This window comes from Anastrepha obliqua, chromosome 3 (genome assembly GCF_027943255.1).
Source record: "Anastrepha obliqua isolate idAnaObli1 chromosome 3, idAnaObli1_1.0, whole genome shotgun sequence".
Classification (NCBI taxonomy): Eukaryota; Metazoa; Arthropoda; class Insecta; order Diptera; family Tephritidae; genus Anastrepha; species Anastrepha obliqua.
In genome coordinates, this window is record NC_072894.1 from 125,307,025 (window position 1) to 125,333,670 (window position 26,646).

At 38.6% G+C, this 26,646-nt stretch overlaps 1 protein-coding gene across 5 annotated transcripts in view; it reads left to right on the top strand.

Annotated features, from left to right (window-relative positions):
- The first annotated feature begins 482 nt into the window (after nucleotides 1-482).
- The window catches only part of LOC129241850 (pericentrin), a 93,305-nt gene continuing 67,141 nt past the window's right edge, over nucleotides 483-26,646 (top strand). Inside the window, exons 1-3 of one of the 5 annotated variants that reach the window (XM_054878386.1) lie at nucleotides 483-639; nucleotides 23,103-25,850; nucleotides 25,920-26,623. In XM_054878386.1, the coding sequence (XP_054734361.1) occupies nucleotides 613-639; nucleotides 23,103-25,850; nucleotides 25,920-26,623 (3,479 nt within the window). In that variant the 5' untranslated portion in view covers nucleotides 483-612. Of the gene's footprint in view, nucleotides 640-5,601; nucleotides 5,844-23,102; nucleotides 25,851-25,919; nucleotides 26,624-26,646 lie in introns of those variants that run through there. The other 4 variants (XM_054878384.1, XM_054878388.1, XM_054878387.1 and 1 more) reach the window with 4 other exon arrangements.

The window sequence follows — 26,646 nt, forward strand, 5'->3', positions numbered from 1 at the left end:
AAGAATGGTATGCCTCCAAATTAGACTAGTACAAATTTAGTTCCATTTACTGCAGGGTATATACTTAAGTAATTTAAAAACATATAGACATTTAATAGCAAAACATATGTGAGTAGGGAGGTTTCCACATGAACTCAGCGAATGTTGGGCGCTCGCGCACTTGACAGCTTCTGTAAATGCCAAAATGCTTAAACTTAAAAGCGAAAATGTTCGCTCATTCCCTCCCATTCACCTGTAACGTAGAACTACGCGACAATACATACACAATTATACAATACAATAATTCCTAGCGGCGATAGCATTAGCCTTTGTGTTCACCCACTCCGTAGCTGTTCGTTGAGAGGCGTGCAATTGGCACACTAGTGACTGATTCCACAATATATTTATATACACACAACTACAAGCATATAAATGTATATGTGCATAAGGCGATATATTTTGAATATCGCACAAACAACCAAGATGTACGAGCACTGCTTTTGATTGTTGCCGCACATGTGCATCCTTCCACCGGGCTGTAATAATGTGCTTTGTGGATGCTGTTTCATAAATTTGCCGAGTAAAAGAGCGAGATACTGACAAGTGTACTTGTAACTGAACATTTTAACAGCGATGGATCTTTTTTCACTCTACGATTGGGTATGTACGAATAAAGCAAAGAAAAATGAATATTCATTGTCTATGTACGTATGTATATGAAAGTATGCTACGTTGCTGTTTTTAACTTTACAAATGGTGTTTTGATTATGTGAAAAGAATTAAAAAAAATGCTACCTGTTGTAAATCAGTAGTTCAAATTATCATATATTTATAAAAAATTCCAAGAAGAAACTCGATCGATTTGGCAGTGCCTCGCTAGAGCAGTATTTTGCCCTGATATTTCGCTGTACGGAAAAGTTATGAGAATCCCACTATAAAATATATTTTGTAAAATATAAAAAAATATTTCTCAAAATTTTTTAATAAAAAAATTGGTTTGAAAAGTATATTTGAACTTATCAAATTAAAAAAAAAAATGTTCAATAGAACCGACCACATTTTTAAACATTTCAAAGTTTTAAACATTGAATTAAATTATTAAAGTTAAAATAAAATGTTGTTTATTTTTTATTTACTCAAGCCTACAAATAAATACATTTTTTTTTTAATTTACGACAATATCCAAAATACCTGGGGTGACTTTCTGTAATTCGATAGTCGACACTCGTTTGCTCGATACTTTAATTCGATATCGAATGCGCGACGATCCCATTTTGGTTCCCATATTTCGATATTTGTACTATAGTTTTCATATTTTCGGAAGTATTTGAAAAGTTGTTTATAGCTGTCAAAAAGTGCATGAAAGCAATAAAAATTAAAAGTAAATATGTACAATTGGCGTTATTTTTTAATTTTGGAAGATTTTAATGAGGTTTTGCCTTCGTCGTCACTCGAAGAATTATCGGCGCTCGAGATTTGGCTCAAGTATTCGCAAACGAAAGTATCGTCTGCCTGAGAAGCCGCAGTAGAACAGCTAGGTCCGTCTGTATGGCAACCATATGAAGTTATGCCTGGTACTCCCGACATATGCTCGCTTATTTTGGCTGCGGCAACTATCCGTTCTTCCCGTTTTCTTCATGCTTTTCATGCGCTGGGTAAGCTTGCGTTTTGCATTGTATGTACTTGTAGTCAGTCCATAACTAGGGGTATTACAAGAATTTATTACCACAAATGAAAAATGTTTAAAAGTAATGGTAAGTGTTAATACAAACTTTCTGCCATTCTTTTGTTGGCTTCATGGGATGCCCGTTACTATTTAACAATTTCGTTAGCTTATCCCATAACTCTTTCTTCTTCGAACGGCCATTACCTGCAATCTGTAAGCTATTTTTAGCTAGTGAATCGTGCTTTTCCATTCCACCATTATCTTTAGTTGAGCAGCGTTTGTTTGTTGCAAATAACTATATAAAACTTAAAATTTAAAAAAGATTTAAATTTTTAACTTACATTTTGAAGAAAGCTGAGAAAATGAAAAACGAGAGCAAAGTGGTGTCGAGCTGTATCTATCGAACGTTCGATATAACGCTACGACATTTTTTGTTACTTCGAGTATCGTTTTTGCTCGATATCGAATTACAGAAAGCCACCCCTGGATCCCTTGACATGGAATCGATCATATGCATTAATATTTTAAGTTAAATGTAAATTTTATACAGACAGATATACGAAAGCGAAAAAGCGGTTAAGACCGGGGCAAAAGTATAACAGGAGGATGTGTTAGAAGGCGTGGGGAAGAAGTTGAGCAGCGCTCTCTTCAATGGAGAGTGTCGGATCTTCCAACTAGATTTCGCTCCAGCATATAAAGCAAAACCCACCCAGCAGTGGCTAAAAACAATATTCCTGGGTTCATAGTCGCAGGAGATTGGCCATCTGGAAGTCCAGATCTGAAACCATTGGACTATAGTTTGCTGTCAGAATTAGAGAACATGGCCTGTCGACGACTTGACAGAAATTTGGAGAGTTGTAACAATCTTTGGCTCAGCTTGTCAGAAATTCCTCTGTCCGGCGTGAGGAATTGTTTCGCTTGTCGCTGACCGATAGAATTTCGCCAGTGTTCAACGAACTTCTTCTCCTCGCACCTACAGAGAAGGTCGTTGATGTGGCTCTTTGTAAGTCCACAGAAAGGTTCAAGACTAATTAGATGGTCCGCTATTTAATTTTCCTCGTTTCTTTCGTGTCCAGGAACCCAACTTAATATAATGTGTTGAAGTTCCCTAGCATGTTAAGAAGATACAGGCAATCATGTACTATTTTTGAGGTGATTATAGTTAATAGAAGGGCTTTCAAAGCCGCCTGACTATTTCAAAGATTGTAAATGTGAATTCCTCTTATTTTTCTACGGAGACATTCCCTCTCACATATCTCGATGGCATGTATTTCTGCCTGGAAGATTGTTGCGTAGAGACCCATTGGAATCGGTTTTTTTTTGAAATTAGGCCCATTGATTCCCGCCCTTGTACTACCATCTTCTAATTTCGATCCATCAGTGTACCATATCTTGGATCCGCGTTTGAAGGTGATAGAACTATGTTTCCAGGCCGTACGTTCATTAATGAGTACTTGGAAGTTCCTGAAGAGAATGGGTTTGGGAGGTAATGTATCCAGGCTATAAAGAATAGGAGTATGTCGAAAGTCTTCTAAGATCTTCAGATCTCCTTTCATATCTCCATGTTTTAGATCGGAGATGCCTTTTATCTTAAAGCGCTCAAACGTGCTTCTTCTTCAATTAAAATGGGAGGCATTGCTCCTGGTATACCAACGCATTTACCGTCTTTCATTGCTATGGAAGCGTAGGTGACTATAGGTTTAACAACTGTAGTGAATGTCCTGTAAGTCATTCTTGGGCTGCGTCCAGTAACTTTCTCAAGATGAAAGTTCCAAGTGAGCGTTTTATCAAGGTTGATATCAAGAGGGTTCGCTTCTGTGGAGAGTTGAAGAGTAGATTCATTTAGGATAGGACATTTAATGTAGATGTTCCTTTTCCTAGTAAACGGCACTAGCGCAGTTTAAGATGGGCTAATAGAGAGCCTTTTGACGGTGCTCCATTTGCTTATTACATTGAAGGCTTGTTGCATGCGGTTAGAAATGGGCGCCTCATGCCAGCCTAATATGTATACTACCAGGTCATCAGCATAACATTGAGTGTGGAATTCTAGATTGTTTAGTTTATGGAGAAGTTCGTCTATTACTAGTGTCCACAGAAGAGTACTCCCCCTTGCGCGCAACCGCTTGTGGCCTCGATAGACTTTACTCTTCCTACTAATTCGGCACTGATCGTTCTGGATTCCAGCATCAAAATAATCCATCTTATGATGGGTTTAGGCACGTCATTTTGAGATAGGGCATTGTTGATTGCCTCATAGGTTGTATTATCGAAAGCTCCTGTTATGTCAATACGAGTAAAAGCGCAAATGCGATATGGTTTGATTCAATAGCTTTTTCAATAATAGCTGCAAGACTGTATGTTGCAGCCTTAGTAGATTTACCTTGTTCGTAGGCAAATTGAAGTTGATGCAGTGGGAAACTAACTAAGTTTCTCTCTCTTATGTGCTGATCCAAGATTTTTTCCATGATTTTGAGGAGCTAAGGCTAATCGGTCTGTATGTCTTAGGCAATTGTTCGGGGTTTTCCCTACCTCAGCCCAAGGTAGGTAGGCCTCGTAGGTATGTATCGTAGCAATAGGCTTGTTTTATATAGTCTGGACAAAGTAGGGACAATGTATTAGATTCCCTGTTACAGAAGACAAGGGAGTATCCCACCAGGTCGAGACGGTTTTTATGGTTATCGGGTACGCATTTTACCCGATTTGAGTAGAATAGCTTATTAGCCAGCTTGAGGCTCTCCTTGTCAATAGAAGTGATAAGTTCTACTAGGGAAATGAGTATCCAGTAAAAGATAACTGATTTCCTCTGGGTTTTTGGTATAACTATCATCTTTCAGGGTACATATCCCATTTGAGTGATCTTTTGATTGGGCTTTCTCGAGACGGATAGCATTCGGAAGGTCCGAAATCTTTCCACAATGATTCCTCCAAGAAGAATGATTGAGAAGGAGACTCAACTCCCTGTTTGCTTAGCTCTGTTCCATTGTCTTCTAGTTTCAATGGGAAGGCTTGAAAGCATTCTGTTCCACCAGTTTAATTAGGTATAACTCTACTCGCTAGCAGCGAATCTTATTCGATAATTCTCTTGAACAGAGCCCAGAGATAGCGAGCAGAGAAGTGGCGAATCGAAGACGTCTATTGTTAAAAAAGAAGCACGATCTGCAAAGACCCTGTTTATTTGTTCATAGAGGCATACGTTATCATGTACACCATTACCGTTTTCTTATAGTGCAGATGAAAACAAATACACTGAACACACTGTGCTCTCAGTGTAACCTCATATACGTTCCACAAAATGATTATAAATAAGCAAACGGTGCACGGAACTGCTTGGAACCGTGGCTGTGGCTGTCTCAGTATCGCTGCTATCGCTACCGCTGACAGCGCAACGCTTACAGCTTACCGCTCACAGCGGCAAAGTCAAGGAGTCAATATGATAGACAAACCAAATAAACGCATATATGTATGTGTATGTAAGCATATACATACATATACACATACATTCACATATTTAGTTCGCTCTAGCAGTGTGCCCCCAATGCGTGTTGCCTCCGCGCTTTCTACAACTCGGTGCTTCTCGGAGCGGTATAAGCTGCCGCGCTCGTTCAGTTGTCTACCCGCCTGCTTTTCCGCCGGCTTGCGCCTGTTTGTTGCGTGCCACCGCTGCTTTGATATTTACTTTCTTCATTCACTTGCAAAATTTCGATGTTCGCCTTACACAAGTTTGGGGCTTGTCCCATGTGGCAGTGTAGTTTATGATGTTGCTGCTACCGTTGCTGCTGATGTCGATGTCGGTGGCGGTGAATGAGTGCAATTTTTGTGTTTATTTATAATAAAACGTTCGCTTTCAATGGTCGCGTTGGCTGGTGGTGGTCGTTGATGCGTTCGCTTATCGTGTAGTACCTTCTAGTGACGTGACGTGACGCGACGACGTTGAACGGAATTGCAGTTAACTACAAAAACTGAAAACTAAAAACTGAATTGATAAAACGCAATTAGCAAAGAAAGCAGTTAAACTGAAATTAATTAAAAACAAAATTTTATTATAACCATTTAATTAAGTTGAGTGCGTTTTTTAAGTAATTAACTAATTGAGGAAATTATTGTATGTAGAAGTGGATTCGCCTCTTGTAGAAATTGTGTGTGATGTAAAAAATTGTGTTCATCGAATGCTCGTAATACTAAAATGCCAAAATTACATGTGAGTTGAAGCTTGAAATGTAGTTTGATGTAATATTTTTTAACAAAAATTGCTTGTTTTTAAGCGCCACTGACTTTTAAGTCATTTTATTATTCTACATATAATAGATAATGTTTTATTTATTCCTCGTAGATGCATTCGTTGTTTACTTCACATGTACATATACATACCTACATATGTACATATATGAAGGTAGAAACTTCTGAACTTATTGCATGCACATTAGAGTGCCTCACCAAAAAAAGTTTTTTTCCACTCAAATCGCAAAGTTTATTATTATTTAAGACTTCTGCCAAAATATTTCGGAAAATATTAAGTCTTACGTGAGCTGAGCGGGCTCGAAAATACCTCCAAAAATCGAATTTTTTACAAGTAATATTAGGTTTTAAACACATTTTGTTTTTAAATAACCCTTCAAAGAGGAGCTTAAGCTGAAAAGGTCTGTATAAAAATGTTTAAACATTTTATCAAGGGACATAAAATAATTTATTTTGAAGTTTTTTTGGAAGATATCGCACCCTAAATACAAAAGGGTCACAACTGAAAATGTACTTCTGCTCAAATATGAACGAGACGTTATCAATAAAACGGTCCGCGGATGACATATGGCAAAAATAAATTTTTTATTTTTTGGTAGGACTGTTATAAGCTTACATGATAAATTTCAGCGTGATATGTCACATAGTTTGTTTTCTGTGCTACTGTAAACAAGTCAAGCTCGAGTGTGGAAAATTTTGAGTTGTGACCCTTTTGTATTTAGGGTGCGATGTAGTATTTACAGGAATAACTAAACTAAATCTTAGCTGTTTTAGGCTTCGAGGGCATCATTCTTCTTATTTCTTAGCATGAAACTCTTGGGTAGACCACTGCTTCCAGACATCATTGGAAAGTTATTTTCTCACTCTTTTATTAACCCGTTTCAGTTTCTTTCGCAAATATCACTATTTTGATTTTGTAAAACTTTTATACATTTTTATGGAGAATTTAAGCTTAAACTATTTATCATCTAAAGTGATTGGAAAAAATATTTTAAAAACTAATTTTATTTATAAAAAACTCGATTTTCAAGTAGCTTTTAATGTTTTACCGATATATTTTTGCGGGTGCCTTAAAATATAATAAATTTACATGGAAAAAAATTTACTAAGTGTTTTTTGTATGGAGACTGACCCAACCTAATGCGTATAGAGAAATGAGGATCGTAAGGGAAAATATTTTTTCTTACAATTTTATGGTATTTGGTTTCATGTTTCCACATTTTTACGAGTTTCTGGGAAATATGTGGGTTGAAAACTTGAAATGATTTTTCAAATATGATGAAATGAAATTTCTGAATCGCTTTTAATTGTATACAATTGCGTTTTTAGGAAAATGTTAAATGTGTGCGAGTATTTCGGACATGAAATGTTTCTTTTTGTCTCGCCTACAGACAGTATCGGACAAATAAAAGAGGACACCTTAAAAATATGTTATTATTTGGACTATTATAGTAGAAGCATGAACGATGACAACATCCGTCCCTTAGATTGTTTGAGAGAAAGATTCTGCGGAAGATTTTTGGACCTTTGCATGTTGGCGACGGGTAGTATCGTAGGCGATGGAACAATGAGCTGTCGCCTTTAACCCCAGAAAAATTCTTCCAGATTGGGGAAATTTACTTTGGAAAAAATAAATCCGTTCGCGAAACTTATGGAGCGAAGTGTTGAAGAAGATGCTGAAATGTCGATTCGTAGTGGCTCTCAACTTGTTGGCCTTTGTTCTTCGTCACCGCTCCCACCAGTGGTTAACAGCCTCTCAGAGAGCATGGAATATATCCATTTTACAATGGTTTGATTAACTCCGTGTCGTTCGGCAGAACATATCGAGCCGAAAGTGTCATTATCAAAAGCCCCTCAATGTCCACGAACACGCCCATTGTGTATTCGTCAGCTTCATCAGCGATCCAGACGATGATCAGAAAGATCAGTCCTCTTCCAAAACTCGCCATTGGTTTCTTTGCAACAACGATATCTCCGGAGCATAGCTCTTTTAACATCGTGTGTTCGATCAACCTCGGCATGATAATACATACTCGCGGTCTCACATTCCCTTCACAATGTGTAGTATTTGTCCCCACGACAAAGCACCTAGACCACAGATACGCTTATGACATACCCATCGTTCTTGTATTAGTATTATGTGTGGGTTTGTTTGCAGTTTTACATGCCTACGGCACAGGAGAGCCGTAGACGCTTTGTAATGCTGCAGATTTATCTGTGTAAATATTCCTTCAGTCATGAGACTGAGTATATTTACGCTTTGTCCTCCACCTTATCCTGGATACGGCAATGGATTCGCCTCAGATGTAGGTGAGGACGGCATCCGTTCTTCGACTTCAGCACCTTGAGAGATCTAAGATCAATACCAGGTACCAGGTGGGAACCATCCTCCGAAGTGGTAGCGGATTTCTGAGTAGTGTACGAGTCGTGTCAAGGCCTTTGTTGTAAACACGGATGCGTGTGAGGAGTTCTGCTGAATTACAGGAAGGACCCGGAATGCAGACACTCACTCGTCCAGCCTTTCTTTGCTACTCTCAACAAGAATGAACTTACTGTTTTCGCAGGCTGGAATTTTTGCTATGTCCTTTTCCACATATTCTCGGGAAGAAGCTTTGGGACAGTGCACCTTTACAATGACGTCCCCCACGCTTTTACCCTGGAAAGTCGGCGCGGCTTTCGACTCACCGATAGCTTTCCAAAGATAGCTGTCAAGGTAGTCTTGTTGCCCTTTGGACAGTAGATCATCTTGTTTGTCGGTATGTATCTCTACCTTCATTGCCTTTGCTGCCACTCTCGCGAATGATTTGCCAGACGTTGACGGAAGAGTGTCATTCGACATTTTGCCTTGTCAGGTAAATGTTTATCAGCCTTGGATTGGGTCGAGGATGCCGGCATTTCCAAATTCCGTCTCTCGATTTTCCTCTTCTTTGCTTTTCTCCTCTTCCTGGTCGTTGGCACAGAACCCGTTTCGTTTCCGAAAGAGTGCAACCTTACAGAGGAATCCTCTGTTCTGCCACGCTTTCCCGTCTCCATTACAGGTGTCGAAGTTGACGGAGCTTGAGTATTTACCTTAGCTGATGCTTTGGCTTTCGTCGCCTTCTGTTTTCTTCGTTTGATCTGCCTTGCGGATAGACCAACACCTGCTTTCGTATCTCCAATAACTTCAGTCCTTTTACCGGTACTTACCTGATTCGCACCACGTTTAACCGTTGTCAAAGACTTACTCGGTACCAGAGATCCATCTGAGTCTACTGAGAGATTGTCCGCCATCTCCACATCGTCCACAACTTGCTCAGTTGCTTCGGATCGTTTCGGCGACGGTGTATCGCTCACACTCACTCGGCTCTCCATTGGCATAGCCAATGTGCCATGTTTCACCACACTTCGCTTCCTCCGGAACCCCAGTTCCGGTCATAGGGGGTGTGGGGTTCGGGCCTACACATCCGATGCCCGAGACGGGAGGATTTCCCGAAAGTGGGTTACCTCGTGCAGAAACATCCATCGTTAACCTCCACATAGTAGAAAAATGCATTTTATACCTCCTGCCAGGTTGTCGGTACGGTACTCTCCACATAGTACTTGGGGGGCCACCAATTCCACCGTTCCGCGGATGGGTGGATACCCAATTCCTATATGGAGCTGCCCTCTTAGTTCGTCATTTTGTCAATAACCTTTTCATATTCAAATATTTATAAGAAACCTTAAATCATCTTGTTTGTCTCAGACTCATCTGATAATCCTGTAGGCGCTACAAGGTTGTCCACCCTCACTCACCGATCGTACAAATATCATACCCAGAATTTTATCAACCATTTCTGGTACGCTGCCCTCAAAGGGGCTTTCGCGCACAAAAAAAAAAAAAAAAAACAAAAAAACGAAACTAAAAATGTTTATTGAACAAACAAAATTTAAATTTCTTCCATTTTTTCGAAAATATTTCCTATGCATCTGTTTGGATTTCTTTGACATATTAGTAAGAAGGCAAGGTGAGTTCCTTCGAAAGATGGCTCTTGATAAACGAATTGTTGGACTTATTTATTTATATCTTCGAAATCGGCGGGAAGTAGGTCGGAATTTGTCGCCATTAGAAAATACCTTGTCGTTTATAATTTATTATCTCTGATGTGCTTGAAATTCCCAACTTTCGATTTAAAATACGATATGTCACATACAATCATACCCATTTACAGCATTTCCTGAATTGTCGCCATATCCGGTTACGCAGATCGATTTGATTCAAAAGTATTTCATGAGTCTTAAATAAGCTAAGATAAGGAAAATCACTTTCCTACCAGCTTTAAGTGCATTTTAAGGGACCAGATTGTCAGAGTATATATTTTTGAATAAATTAACCCGAGTTAAGAGTTATACGGCCGCACCATTTGCAACAACAGAACTCTGTTGAAATACGCTTAGAGGTTAGGAAGTCTAACTGCTAGCAGACTTATCACAAAATATCCCTCAGATCTGCCTATCCTCAAGGAATAAAATGATCCATGCTAAGCTCGGCACACCCAACTTTAGTGGTGCTCCAATATGAAATACATTTACCAATACCCAATAAGAGATAATGGCGCGCATATTTTAACCAAATCCAATACGATAAATTCAGAACCTAGATATATGAATTTAGAATAGCGCGGCTTCCGCACATTTTTCTTTTTTCTCTATAAGCCCCGTTGATATTAAAAGAATTGTTAGATAGTGAATGCATTTAACTGCACGCACTTCGGTTAATTTTTTTAGCACCTTGAAGAGTAAGAGTGTTCTTTTTTACCTACCAAGCCCAATGAGGTTTAAATGCCGGCTAAGAAATTAATTATTTGGGATGATCCAGTTTGTTGTTTAAAATAATTTATCTATCAGCGATAAAGACGGAATTGGTAGGCTTCAGTGCAAGTAACAAATTAAATATATCTATGAGCTTTTTCCCTGATGTCAAAACTATTGTACTATTACAAATCTGCTTCTCAGCTCTACTGATTCTATGATACTATTCTATGAAAATCTTCGAAATTATCTAAGCTGGAATCAAATTACTTTGAGGTCTTATCTTTAAATATTATATTTGAGTAATTGTGAACCTCTAGTCGGAAAGGTTTTGTAACCATAGACTTAATAAATGCAATGAAAAATTAAATAAAAATGAAATGAAATGAACATAAAAATGAAATGAAAGTGAAATGAAAAGAAAATGAAATGAAATCAACTGAAATAAAATAAAAATGAAATGAAAATTAAATAAAATAAAATGAAATGGAATTAACCTCTGAACAGAATTGCAGCGGATGCTTTCCATTTCAATTCAATTTTTTCAAGATTTATCGGCAATTTTGTTCTTCGGCTCAAAATCGATTTTTTTTCATTATATAAGATTTTTTTTTTAAATGCTCATTACTTAGTCAAAAATGAACCGATTTTAATGATTGTGGAAGCGAAATGATCGTCATTACTTATACGAGCGACTTCACGTAAAAACATTTGCAGAACAGTAATTGAAAATCTTTTATTTTCCAAAAAACAAAAAGTGCGAAACAGGTTTTTTACTCAAAAATTCATTACTCAAAAACAACTCATTTTAGCTACTGGGCTTTCACCTCAATTGAAGTTTGAGGTGTCCTCTTGATTTGGAAAAAGTTATAAAAAAAATACACTTTTTGAAATATTAAATTTCGAAAAAATTTCAATTTTTTCTCTTTTTTGCTAAATAAAAAATGTTCAACTACTTTTTTGCAATTGTTTATACATTAAGTCGCTCGTGTAAGTAATGACGATCATTTTGAGCCCAGAATTATTAAAATCGGTTCTTTTTTGACTAAGTTATGGGCATTTAAAAAAATTTATTTCTTATATAATTAAAAAAAATCGATTTTGAGCCGAAAAACAAAATTGCCGATAACTCTTGAAAACATTTTTTTTCGGGCGAACAAAAAAATACGTGTCTCATTATTTTGACTAGAGAGCAACATATTTCAGTTACATCGAAATCGAAGAACATGACCCGAATAGCCCGGTTGAATTGAAATGGAAAGCATCAGCGGACAGCGGGAAACGGGTACTCGGTGTCAAAATTAAAATACATGTAATAGCATGAAATTGCATAGAATTGCGAGGGGAATTGCGGATTTGTTCTCGTCTGTTTTTTTACAGTGCGAAAATATAGGGTTTTTCAGTAAGAGCGCTTCAACTTTTGAACTTTTTTGAATAAAACACAAACGGTTTGACTTTTTTAACTATTTTTTTTTTTATTATCGAGTTTGAACATATACATTTAAGTATGAAATTCGATTTCTTTTGCATGACCACCGCGTGCACGTTTTACGAAGTCCAATCGTTGAACCCAATTTTCGACCACTCTTTTGCATAAATCGGCCGAAATTCCAGCAATTTCGCGTTCAATATTGGCTCTGAGCTCACAAATCGTCGCCGGTTTGTTACTGTAGACCAATGACTTCACATAACCCCAAAACGGGACGGCTTGTTAAATGGCCGTAATGCTCTTAAAGTAGCAGCAACAGAACGATTATTTTCATAAAAAATTTGCACGATTTGCAATCGTTGCTCAAGTGTGTAGCGTTCCATGATGAAATGTATACTAATGAAGTTTACAAATGACAAGCAAAAAATAAAAAATATTCCGTCGTTCGCCCTCCCTATCGGAAACAAGTTGAAGCGCACCTATTGAAAAACCCTATATTTAGATTCATTTCCATTTTCTGCGCCGGATTAGAGGCTCAGGGTTGCTTTACTGATCATATTATGACAATTTGTCTGTTTACAAGCTGCAGCAGGCAAATAACAAGCAAATAATATTCGATTTGCACAAGAAAACCCCCAAAATATCAATAAATTATAAAGAAGCTGATTTTTCTAATAATGTGCTTCAACGAGTTGCAAACGAAAAGATTTCACTACAAAATTAATTTTATTGCAACCACAAAATATCATCTGAAAACTGTTCCGCAATTGTGTTTAACCGACCGAATTTTCCGACGGAAACAGATCCGCTGTTCACCACCCATCAATACCAAATACCCGCTGCCTGCTCCAATTCTGTTTCGGGCCTAAAATGAAACGAAATGAAAATGAAAATTAAATGAAATAAAATCCTTTGTAAGCCGCTGCATTAGCATCATACCATTTAATTAAAAAATAAATAATTGGCGCTCACAGCCCCTTTGGGTGTTTGGCCGAGCTCCTCCTATTTGTGACGTGCTTGATGTCTTGCCTGTCTTGATATCGCTTCACAAATGGAGGCAAAAGGCTGACCCTATTAGAAACAACTTTTTCTATTATTTGGGGTTTCAGGCACGGAGATTCGAACCTGTGCACTTTTGAATGGTAGTCACGCACCAATCCATTCGGCTACAGCGGCTGCATTAATTACCTAGTTCATAATAAACAAATTTAATTCTGTTTGTGGATAAAATCACCAGTTTTGGACTAGTGCAAAAAGCAACTAAAAATTGATAAATGAAAGTTTCAAAAATATTATAAAATTTTTTTTCTTTAAATATTATATTTAAAAACAACAAAAATTCAAACAAGAAACATTCAAACAACAAAAATAAAAGTATAATATCTGTTTCTCATACAGCTCTAACCCTCCATTGGACACCTTTTTTTAGTTTCGGTTGAGCACCCGGGTCTGGCCGTTTTTTTGTCCTGTTCGAGGATCCTTTTTAAATGGTTATATCCATAAATCGATAGAAAATTAAATTTTAGAAACCTACTTGGAAACTCAAGTCGTTAGCTATAATAGAAATATGTTAAATTTTTGTCCAAAGTCGAAAAAGTCAGTCTGGCCAGAGCCGAGTGCCCAACGCAGGGCTAATTCGGAACTTTGCAACTGGTGCGCAATTCTAGTCTCTCTCAAACTAGTACGACTTCTTCCGTTAAATACCAGTTCATACACTAGAATATTTGCTCACTAGTTTGGCTTTTCACTGTATTGTCATTTTAACTGATGGCGTCTCAGGTTAAAGTTAAGCTAATTCGCATGTTTGCCGCATATTTTCAATAAAATTGTGTCAGATACACATAAACAAATGTCTTATAGCTTATCACTCCCTGAGCACTAGAAAACAATCACCTACATTCGAAAATTATCACTGCAAGTTGGAAGCCACTTTCTTTGTATTCTAAGGAGTGTCAACGCTTTCCGGTCTAATTTTATTTAAGGTTAATGAAAGTGGATTCGTTGCCTAAAAGATTGTGTTACATTGTTGTTGTGCCAGTGAATTTATGTATGTACATATTTGCCAAATGTACTCGTACAAAAAGTTTTTATACTTTCATTTTCACTCCCTCTCCTTTCGCTAACTACGTGCCTACCTGTTATTTTCGCAGTTGCCATGGATGCAGTTATTGGCTTTGGACGCTTCAGGGGTGGAATGCTTTTCAGCAGGTGGCGGATGACAAGTTCAAGGACGTTCGTTAGTTTAGTTATGGGTTACTTTCTTCTTTATCCTCATATATTCTAATTTCTGATATCGTAATCAATTTTCATGATTCCACACTGGCGCCACAAACTGTATTCTAGTTTTCTTTGGATTAATTGAATCTGGCAAAAGTGACACACAAATCCCACATTTCTTCTACTTGTCTTTGTTTTGTGAAACATTTTGTGCGTAGCACAAATTGCATTAGATACGAGTCGTAGGAAAACAATTTTGAAATTTGTAAAATTACATTAAATAAAGCACAAACACGCATTTTGAGGTATGTACACCTATACACTTGTGTTCACAATATTAGCAGCGGGACATATTACGTTTCCACAGCAGTTGACTCTACGTTACCGGAACGACTCGGATTTGTATCTGGCCAAGGACTGTCACTTCAGCAACCTTACCCGCACATTTTAATCCGAATTTTTAGGAAGATTTCGAGTATGCAATTTTATGGCCCATTGCATTTTGGTGGGGGCCTTTTTCATTTTATTAATTTTTTTGTTTTTATTATAGTTTAGTCTGCTACAATATCCAGACTGTGATTGAGCCAAAGTTGCGCGTGTCTCACGAGGCAGTTGAAGCTTTACGTCTGCAATGGGAGGTGGTTGGACTCCGACAATGGCATTCGAATGTCGAGAGTTTAGGAAGGTGATAAGAGGCTCCCGATGAATTCCGTTTTCAATAAGGGCGGGTAGATGTTGAAATCGTCAATCGTGGCGTTTGCTGTGTGGCGCGCAGCGCCGTCCTGCTGGAACCACATGTCGTCTAGGTCCATATGGTTCAATATGGGTCATAAAAAATTGGTTATCATCGTTGTGTAGCGCTCGCTGTTGACGGTGACCGCCTCACCAACGTCGTTTTCAAAAAAGTACGGATCAATGACGCCGCCGGCCCAAAATCCACACCAAACGGTAACTTTTTGAGGATTCATTATCACCTGGTGAGCCTCGTGTGGATTGGTGTCGTCCCATATACGGCAATTTTGTTTGTTAACACAGGTAGTCATCCAAAAATGCGCCTCGTGACTAAAGATGATTTTTCGCCCAAAACTGGGGTTCTCTTCCAAATGATTCGAAGCCCAGTCAGCGAACAAACGGCGTTGTCTATGGTCATCAACTTTGAGCTCCTGGATCAGTTGGATCTTGTACGGGTGTAGACCCAAGTCCCGACGCAAAATTCGACAAGTTGAAGTCTGCGAAAGGCCAAGTTCTTGTGCACGGCGAGGAATAGACTGCCTCGGGTTCTGCTGTACACTTTCACGGACCGCGGCAATGTTCTCGGGTGATCTTGCGTTCCTTGAACGTATGGGTGTTGGCTGATTGTTTACTAACCCGGTCGTCTCAAATTTGGCCACCAAACGTTGAAGAGTCGACTTTGAAGGGCCACCACGTCTACCGAAAAATGGGCGCAATGCGCGCAACGTTTGCGTTAATGAACACTCATTTTGATAATAAAGTTTTATCATGTGAACGTTGTGTTCAATTGTGTAACTTGCCATGATGATTTGGCATAAACAACTGAATAATAAACAAAAGATTTGACAGATGTCACCAAAACAAAATGGCTGCCACAGGGCGCCAAAATCGACCCGCGCCTATTGAAAAACCCTTTATATAATGTCGGATCCAGTACTTGTGTTTGGTCTTAGATCTGGTCTCCTGACTCGCCTAGAAGGTGGGTCGGGCTCTAGCAAATGTTGGCTGGGGTGGCTCCTATGGTAAGATCCAAGCAAAAATTGCTTGCTGAGCATTTTAATGTACTTCTTGACCGGGAGCATAAAAGCCTCGTTGTGAAGGTGTTGCAAGGGAGACATCAGGAGGCGTCTCGTGGCTATCCGGGCAGTACTTTGACAGGTCTGGAGTTTTGTCACTGCGAGTCACTATCTTATGTATACAGTTCTATATATCGGGTTTTTACCGACTAAGGGCTGCCGCCCTCGTCAAATCTTTGTAATATATCTCGTTACTGTTATTGTGAACACAGGTGTAATTATGTAGTTGGCATGGAAATCGCCTGCTGTCTTACAGATAAAAAAAAGTCAAGCATTTTCTAAAGCGTGTTTATGCTGACGATGTTCAGCTCAGCTGGTGCATAAATTGTTTTTTGTTTGTTTTTATTTTCAAATTTTCTTCGCTTGAAAATTAATTTTTATGTTGCGGATAGTCTATGTTTTTATGCACATATATACATACATATACATAAATTTTTGTTGAGCGATGCACTTGCCTGCCTGCATTTTTTTAATTGTGACAATGCAATGCTCTTGTTCGGTGACATCATTTGCGAGCGTTTATAAATAATCTGTAAGAGACTTTATTGTTGGCATTTTGGGGTCATGTGTGAATGTTGATAACTGTATATTTCTAGGTAACTTTTCCTGAGCTTTATGGGTCGGGGTAAGCACTTGATCTACCTTTTCGAGACCCTTGTAAGATAGTGAGTTTTTTGGTTTATTTCGCAGAATTTGCGCTCTCAAATGCCACATAAGGCCGAAAATAATATAATATTATATTTTTATTGATTATCTCACCTTTTTTTTAATTTTGATAATCCCCTTACGCGGGCTTTTTAAATGACTTTCTGACAGAATTATAATTTAGAATCTATAATACATAAATTTTATCTCAATTAAACCATATGCTCCTAGATATTTCAAGATTATCTTAAAAACAAGAGAAAATTATATTTGATTCTCCATCCAAAGTAGCATAACTTTCATGTATGTAATTATAATAGAAATATTTCATATATGACCAAATTCGTTATGAAATGATTTTTCCTTTTCAATATAGCACTCTTCTCTAAACCTTATACACTCCGCAGACTTTTCAAAAGTTGATACCATGCAATTAAGCATGAAGCAGATTTAAGTTCATCATCATCAAAAAACTTGTTTCCTCAAGGATAATTCAACACTTCCACAAATTATAACAGGTGGCGCTAAAGTAATCCTCCTATCAGAAAATGCTATAAATTTTGCGATTGACCCCTAATGTCAGTTCTGTTTTGACATTTGTGTAGTAAACACATGCGAAATACACGTTAATAAACAATGTTGCGCTACACTGCTCCAGAACGCGGAATATTGCTGACTATTTATTTGACCAATAATCGGTCGGTGACTTTGGCACAATGTGAATTTCGTCGCAGATTTCCTCGCCGTTCAACGCCTACTGGTGAAACACTGCGACGTTTAGCCGCTCGCCTCGATGAGACTGGCACAACACGAGATGTAGCAGACCCCGGAGTAGCCGTTCTGCAGGGAATATTGCTGCTGTAGCCGAGGATGTCATGGAAGCGCCGTCGACATCGACCAGACGACGTGACACGCAAATGGGTATCAGTCGACGGTCTTAACAGCGAATTTTGGTACAAGATTTGAAGATGTTTCCGTACAAAGTCCAGACGGTGCATCAGCTGTTAGCTGCTGACCGCCAATCGCGTCTAACATACGCTCAAGCCATCCTTAATCACCACCAAGAGGAAGATGATTTTTCATCAAAAATAATCATGAGTGATGAGGCCAATCCGCGTGTAACCCACGAAGAGCCATTACACCCGCTCAAAGTCACTGTATGGTGTGCTGTTTTCGCTGGAGGATTCAACGGAAATTTTTTCTTCGAAGACGTCGCGGGCCAAACGGTTACTGTGAATGGTGAGCGCTACAGAGCAATGATCAACGAGTTCTTTTTGCCGCAACTTGATGAATTGGGATTGGAAAACATGTGGTTCCAACAGGACGGTGCAACGGCACACACTGCACGTGCCACAACCGATATGCTGAAGGATACATTTCCCGGGCGCCTAATCTCCCGTTTTGGCGATTTTCACTGGCCAGCAAGATCGCCTGATTTGACGGCTCCATGATTCTTTTGTGGGGCTTTTTGAAGTCGCGGATTTATGTCAACAAGCCTCAGACTCTTGCAGCTCTTAAAGACAATATCCGTCAAGAATGTGAGGACCTATCGCCGGAAGTTTTGGCCAAAGTGATGGAAAATGCCATAAAAAGGGCTCAAATAGCAATCAACTGTGGCGGCGGCCATTTACATGACATCATATTGTCGACTTGATGTAAAAAAATTAAAAGACCAAATAAAAAATAATCCACAAGAAGAATCTAAGTTTTTCATTTTTTTTTAAATTACAGTAAAAAAAAATCGTTACTTTTGCGCCACCTTGTATATTCAATATAATATCACATATGCACCCGTCGACAAAAAAACGCCACGCACGCCTTGTGATTATAAATTTTGATATTTTTGAAATTTAATGGTCTACGCGATTTTGAGGAACTTCAAACTTTAAATTTATGGGCTATAAAAATGCATAATCAAAAGTATTTTAAAACACAAAGATTGAAAAGTTGGATATTTTGATGAACAATTTATGAGTTTTTCTGAATTTCGCATACAATGTAAAAGTTTGACCCATATGGCTTTGAACTCTATTTTTATTGTAAATAAGTTAACCCTTTGCGATCGTCAAATTTCTCTGATGAGAACAGCAGTTATTCAGAGCAAATAAAAGTTTTTGGAGTTGTTTGTCCCTTATTTAAAGCAAATATATGGATAATAGAAAACACAGAATTAATTGAAATTTATTTATAGTGTTTAATAGTACAGCTTTCTGCTGATCTCAACTCTACTCATCCCGGAAATCTTTCCTTCCTCTTAATGACATCTTAATGCCACAAATGTTGCAAATGTCGCGACGGCATCATTCACAAAGGGATAAAATTAAAAAAAAAAAAAAAAAGTTTTTTGTCGACACGTGTATATACAGTCGGCGAAAAAATATACCACCACAACATTTTGACAAGTCTTGTATGTATTTTTTACTTAAAATAATATTTTTTAAAAAAATACACTTAATTTTATAATAAAGACCATACTAATCCAAGTTTCAAACTTTTTACAAAATTTATAACATTCAACAAATTTTCAAAAATTTTAATTACAACTAAATTTGAATATCTATACCATAGAGCAAGTTTGAAATCGCTAAAAACTCGCGTTGGCCTTACACATTTTTTTTGTTGCGGTCCTGTGCATGTGTTTTTTTGTATGTGGAAAGAGAGACACCCAACAGCGTCAGTAAAAACCTTGTCAATACTCAACGCGATTTTGAGTCATTTGGAACTTAAATTTTATTATAAAGGGTTTTCCAATAAGAGGTGTTATTCCCGCAAAAGATCAATGGTTTCGTTGCAAGTGTGGCACGTAGCGCCGTCTTGTTGGAAATAAACGTTGTCCAGATCCATACCATCCAATTCCGACCATAAAAAATCGTTAATCATCTCTCGATATGGCAATCCATTCACCGTAATTGTTGCTCCAGCTTCATTTTCGAAAAAGTAAGGTCCAATGACTCCGTCGGACCATAAACCGCACCAAACAGTCACACTTTGAGGATAGAGAGGATTTGCAACAATAACTCTCGGATTTTCTGAGCCCCAGATCCGACAATTTTGCTTGTTGACGAAGCTACCGAGGTGGAAATGGGCCTTATCACTCAAGATGATTTTTCGATGGAATTCCGGATCATTTTCATGCATTTCAACGACCCAATCAGCAAAGACACGACCTTCTTGATGATCGGCCGAGTTGAGTTTTTGTGTTAACGATTAGCTCGCAGACCGGCGGCAACTTCCTTAGACATTGGCGAAAATTGTATCCTGGAAGGTGCATGTTTGAAGAAGAAACCGAATTGCAGGAATGCTATCAAGTATCAACTAATGGTGTTTTCTTTTCTAGTAATAATGTCGCATTTATTTTGCTCTGCGCCAGGACAGTAAAACTTCCGTTTTTTTTTCTCAAAATGCTGCACGTCGCTCAAGAACAGCCGAAAATATTGCTGTTGTAGTCGAAAGTGTTGAAGAAAACTCAGGTTTGTCCATTCCTCGTCGTTCTTTGGAATTAGGCATTCCACAAACGTCATTACACCGTATTTTGCATAAATATTTGTGTCTAAAGGCGACTTTATATGCCTTTCTTTGGTTTCTTCTTCAAAGGATAAAATTTTCGCCAATGTCTGAGGAAGTCGCCGCCGGTCTGAGCGCTAATCGTTTCAATTGTTTCTCTATTTTGCTTGAATGCTATTTATAAATAATTCTTCTTTCTTCAAAAAAGTGCTCTAAACCGAATAAGTCTTTTCCCCTGTGACTTCTTTGCTTGGTGATGAACTTGTTTTTTCTCTATGGCTCCTATCTTTTTCCCGTTTGATTGGTTTAGCCGGTGCTATCCCAAAAGTTAATAAACCAATTTGAATGAAATTTTGAATGAGTACTGAGTTACTAAGTAAAGCTAAGTAAAAAAAATTGCTCCTCAGCTCTCTAGCTGATCCATTTCGCCAAGTTTTAATTAACAGTTCTGTGACCCCAAGAATTTGGTTTTTCATACGAGTGAATGACAAATTAATGCTACGCTTAGCTTGCTTTAAATCAAATATATTTCAGTTGATACCTTAAGCTTGCTAAACTGGAGCATAAAGTAGTTGGATAAAATTCTTAGCAAAGCAGGTACTTTTCATACTCATTAATCATAAATCCAAAAATCTTCTGCCTGCAATGTTTTTTCAAGTAGCGCCGTCTGCTTCACTTGTGGCCACACAGCTGTGATTTGTCAATTTCCTAATATTGTTTATTAATTTTTCGTAGATATGCGCAAATGCTTATTGCTGCATATTGAGAAATTTGGAATTTCTTTCGCTCTTCTGTGAGGAATTAAAAGAGTTGAAAATCAGGTCAATTCAATAAAATGCATCTGTTTTGAACTTCTGTTCGTATTCGTTTGCTGCTGATTTTTAAGAGGGAAATTTGTGCTTGTTGTTGTACTACATGTCTGTCATTGCAAAAATAATAATTGGTGAAATTAGTTCTCCGACAAAATGTTGCTTATTACCATAATTGCAATAAAGAGAAAAAATCCGAGGTCAATTAGTTTTTAGCTGCGAATGCGCTGTGACTGGCTCCCACATATGATAAGAGTCTTAGTAGTATACATTTATGCCGTATAGGGTTTGGTAAACTTACTATACTATATGTAGCAATAACAACAAACAACTGTGTTAAAATAAAGACACCTGGAATTTGCAATAAAGCGATAAAGGTTCAATTATTCATTGCCTCAGCGCTTCAGTATGCACACATAATGCTCCAATGCACTCGTATTCTTCTGTTTGCGACAGTGCTGCACCTGGGATTTATTGTATCTGAATTTTTTATCTACTACAGCCTGTGTCAGAAGAAAAGAACAGGTTTTTTTTATTGTAACATCAAGATATATTTCGTTCTGCTTTTTACTGCGTAATAGTCCCACTCAAGGGCTACGACGCCAGCGCTAACTCAGGTTAGTGTCGTTCGAAACTTTCCCGTAAACGCAACCAAACAAAACTTAGTGAGAAGTAGATGAAGCGTCTCGAGGCGGTATTTTTATGCACACATTCGAAAGGGCCGAAATTTTCTTACGGCTGCAAAAGTGAATAAAAAATCAAAAAAGTTTGTTGTGATATGGAATCAGCGGTATAAAGTGTACAAAAATGTTGATGACTTTTTCGAGTGCGGCTTGAAGCGAGTGATGACAAAAAAGCCGGATAAAGTGATCGTCCCACTTTTTAAGCGAGACCCTTCTTTGCGGCTTCGCCGAACACACACAATTCCTACTAAAAAGAGAATAGGTGTAAGTATCAACACCATCGAACGACCACTGAACACGAACAATTCCTACCGTCCCACATTATCAAAACCTCTGCTCTCAGAAAAACACATTGAGAAACAACAAAACAAGAAAATCGCGTCACAGTAATGGACTAGCCTTCCCAGTCTTCAGACGCCAACCCCAATGAAAATGTGTGGGGAACTATGAAAACGCATGATTCCGGAAAGCCTGTCCACAATTTATTGCAACTCGTTCGTCAAGTTTGCAAAATCTTCCTCTTTGTCGACGAGCTGCGCAGAAAAGCTGGTTCAAAGCATCCGGGAAGATGCCAGGCTATACCCGACAACGATGAAGACTACACGGCTTATTGAGTAATTGCGACTCGTAGTAGTAGTTTTGTACATACTTTTATGTAAAAAAGGATTTTAAGTATATATCTTTTGTACTTCATGAATAATCGCTGTTCCTTTTTTCTGATACAGACTGTATATTCTATTTTTGTTCTTTTGGCTAAGGGAAATCTTGAAACTCGTAAGGGTTTGAAGGCTGCTTCCTTAAAATTCGTCTGAAATAAATTATCAAATAAATTATCCATTTTAAGATTTTTACTCATCCTTTTGAAAATGTATATCAGGCTCGTTTTTCTATGTGAAGAAAAGGATATCGCCGATATTTTATTGAGCAGGTAAATATCAAAATTCTCTAGATGAGCAGTTGGTGCTGTCGTAAAAGCATAAGCATTAGCCAAATGTACTGGTAAAGTAGAATGGGCTGTCGTTGGAACTCTGGATGAGGGGCCTTCAATTTCCGTTGGACAAGATATGGATTATTAATCTTTTTTAAAGTACTTTTAATTTCATGCCGACCTTTACAGCTTTGTTTTTGTTTTCGTTTTTCGTAAAAAGTGATGTTCTGAGGAATTTGCTTACTTACTAACTGCTATACTCTTTTCCCAGTGTAGCATAGAGCTGACGACAATGGTTTAAGAAAATTAAGAAATTTTAATTATGCCATGACATATATTTTTCTAGCATATCTGGATGTTTCACTAATTCCAATATAGTTTTTGATCTAAAAATAATTATATTTGCTGTTTAAATTATTTATTTATAGATAACTTCCCTGCTGCGACCGCGTGGTCATTTCAAACCGATTGAAAATCAACGGTCAGAGCCATCGGATGCTATAACTGATGAAAGCACTGAGGCAACGAATTGTATTGCCACAACAAAGACTACATCTCCACAAGTCGAACCACCTAAACCACCGACAAAGAACGTAGAATTTATACCGACATTAAATTTCGTGACACAAGAATCTGTTACTTCTGAGTTTGACGTGCAGCATGTGGCCGATATACTGTCGCAGCTTGAATTTGATACGTACAATGATCGAAACGATGATGACGACCACAGCGATAATCACTCCGGGCACACATTTGTAATTGAACGTAGCTGCAGTGCAGAACTTTGCAGCAGCAGTAGCACTAATACTGAGGAATTATTGCGGCAGGAGATCGTCCATTCTTTCCGCACAAATAGTACAGCAGAATCTTCACTTGTCTACGAGCCAACTAGCTCGATATCTATTGAAATGGACAATTTAGGAAAAAGTGCAACAACAGGCACAACGGCAACGGCAACAACGACACCGACAACGACCGATGAAGTGCCTGGGACGACGGCCACCTCGTCTCGTAAGAATAGTAACCCAAGTGCCATCACTTCAGTCACAACAGCCAGTAGTGGCGGTCATAGTATGGAAGAGGAAATTGAAGAAGCCATTGAAATTAGTGAAGAGGACGCTCCAGATTTGTTGGCTGCACGTTCGTTGGAGCTGTCTGAGGCAGCAGGCTATATACAGCAAGTTTTACCAAAGAAGGAAAAAACGAAATCACTTCAGCTTTTTGGTATTGAGACATCCGAAGAGGATAGTTTAGTACAGCCAATTAAGAATGCGGCAAAAATAAATAAGACCAAACAAAATTCCAGCGAAGAAGACGAACTATTCAAGATTGACGACGATCAATTGTCTGGTGGGAAATTAGCACAGCACTTTGTGTTGAATGAAGAGGAAGATGATGACGATTTTGATGTAAATGTACTATTAGTCAAGACTCAAGCACATGCAAATCATGAAACGTCTAGTGATGTCAGTGTTGAACCCAGCAAGAGTGCGACTGATTCAGCTGAGGTGGATTTCGAAGACTTGGATGTGAGCTTACCGCTGGAGAAGGGAGTGGTACATTCGCGACACGATGAAGAACTGATGAGTAATTTTGAAGCTGAACCACGGGAGACGAGCCTAAGCAATGAGAGTACAGCGAATGATGTCTCAGATCTTGTGGATGAACCAAGGCAGGGAGAGGACTCGCTCAAGAGTGAAGAATTACTTATGCCAGGGACTGAATCGACACCGAAATCGTGTGAATATGAGCAAAATACTACAAGTACGTCATTAAATAAATGTTGGATATCCAAGAATGAAAAAGTGAGTGGGCCTCTAAACAATGTTGAAGTTGAACCAACCGAGAGAACCTCTCAAGAGCTCAATAAGCCGATGACAAGCGTATCGCCGGATCACAGTGAAAAAGACCACTCAATTGAAGAGATTGTGGAGAGTAACCATAGTTTCGAATATACTTTAGATGACAAAGACTTGAGCTCTCTAAACCCAAGTTTCGTCTTACACAATGAATCGTTAGTAAATCGTTTGCTTGCGGACACAATGGAAGACCAAATTTTTACTGAAAAGAACGTCACTAAAGAAAGTGCCAATTTAGCTTTACTGGACGATCATAAAACTGTGGACTACGCACGTATTGTTACCGACTTGGATGCAAATGTCACAGAGGCAATGATGAATGCTACAGAATCTGAAACAGTGTCGCAACAGAGAAGCACTAAGTTCGGAGCGCAGAAAAATCAGCAAAAAAGCGCCATAGAATCCAAAACTGTCAACCTAGACGAGACTAAACTCCCAGCATCCTCTCATATTAGTGGGAACAAACAAAATGTGCCATTAAATGAAGCAAACTTGGTGGAAACAAAGCTTGCAGTTATATCAGAAACTTTGCAGCTGCATGGGATGGCTGAAGTCGAAGTGGAACCTTTGGAGACTGTTGTTGAGCACGTGGAAACAAATGAATCCTCCACATTTGACTTAGCCACTAATGCGCTACGAGAGGCGCTGATGAATTTGATTGGCAGTAAAAATCAAATTACTAGTGTGTCACCGGAGCTTGAAGTACCATTCAACGATGATGATGACGATGACACGTCATTAGAACTTATGAAATTACGCATTATGGCTATGAAACACCAAAGCAAAGATCAACAAAACTATATTTCCCTCAATGATGTAGCCACTGTGAGTACCAACGTCGGTGGTGAAGTACAGGTCATTAAACCAATGGAGCGTGTGCCCTTAGGTGACTTTACAAAGGATGTACTCGAAGATATTACCGAAGAGAGCGAGCGAAATTCGCTTTCGACAGCTGAGGAACATCGCTCGTTGTCAATGGAACGCTCAGCGACAACTTCAGACGAAAAAGATGATAACAAAACACTACTTGCCGAAGTGGAGGCCCAAACGGCAGACTTAGCGACCACTTCGAATAGTATAGTTAGTTTGAATATGCTGCAAATGCTGGAAAACAAGGTATCGGAGTTACAAGATATGGTGGCGGGCAAAGATGCCTGTCTGGCTGCGCTTAACTTTCAATTAGAAACATCACAAAGGCGTGAATCAAGTGGCGCTAATTCTGTCGAACAACAATTAGGCTCAGGCAGAGACACCAACAGCTCGCTGGTGACAAATTCGACTGAGTATCGCACGTTTCAGGAAGAATTTGGGGGGCCGGTAAGTGCAAAAGCAAATTCAAATAAATATTTTGAAGTAACAGCTAAAACTTAAATTAAATATTTTCAGGCCATGGATATATATATGGAATTATCGAGGCGGGATGAGCTAATTGCAAAACTGACAGATTCTCTCCAACAATCGATGAATGTTCGTGAACAGTTGCAAACGGACAGCGACAAACTCACTAATGAGGTTCAATTGCTCCGCAAGCAACTATGTGATGCACTGGATACACTTCGTCGACCCACCTGGCCCCGTGCCGATCTCGATAGCAATTGTGGCCAACGCATTTCGGAGATTTCGATGGATTTGATCAGCGAGAGTGATGACGATTTAGAACGTAATTTCTTCACAGACAACGAAGATAAATATTCACGTAATTCGCGTGAGCGTCAACTGTCAGTGCCGCGTCAAACAGCGGAGATGTATGGCGGTGCTGGTGATATGGAGGCGCCCGAATGGTCACAACCGCCGTTTAGCAAGCAAATTGAACAATTTCAGAAATACCTTAGCCCCGGTGAGGTGCGAATTTTTTTCATGGTCCAAAAAAAATTCGATGACTACTTGAGCCAGGAGCTGGAAAAATGCAAATTGAAGTGTGAGCTTGACCAAAAGGAGATCATTGACCAGCTTGAAGCAGATAAACAGCGAAAAGACGTTGAAATTAAGAAATTACTAACGTTGCGTGAGGAACAGGACTCGAAACATGCTAAAGAAGTCGAAGAGCTGCGCAAATATTTTGAGACTAAATGTGCAGAATTGGAGAAACAGTGAGTTTTTACTTTTAAAATTG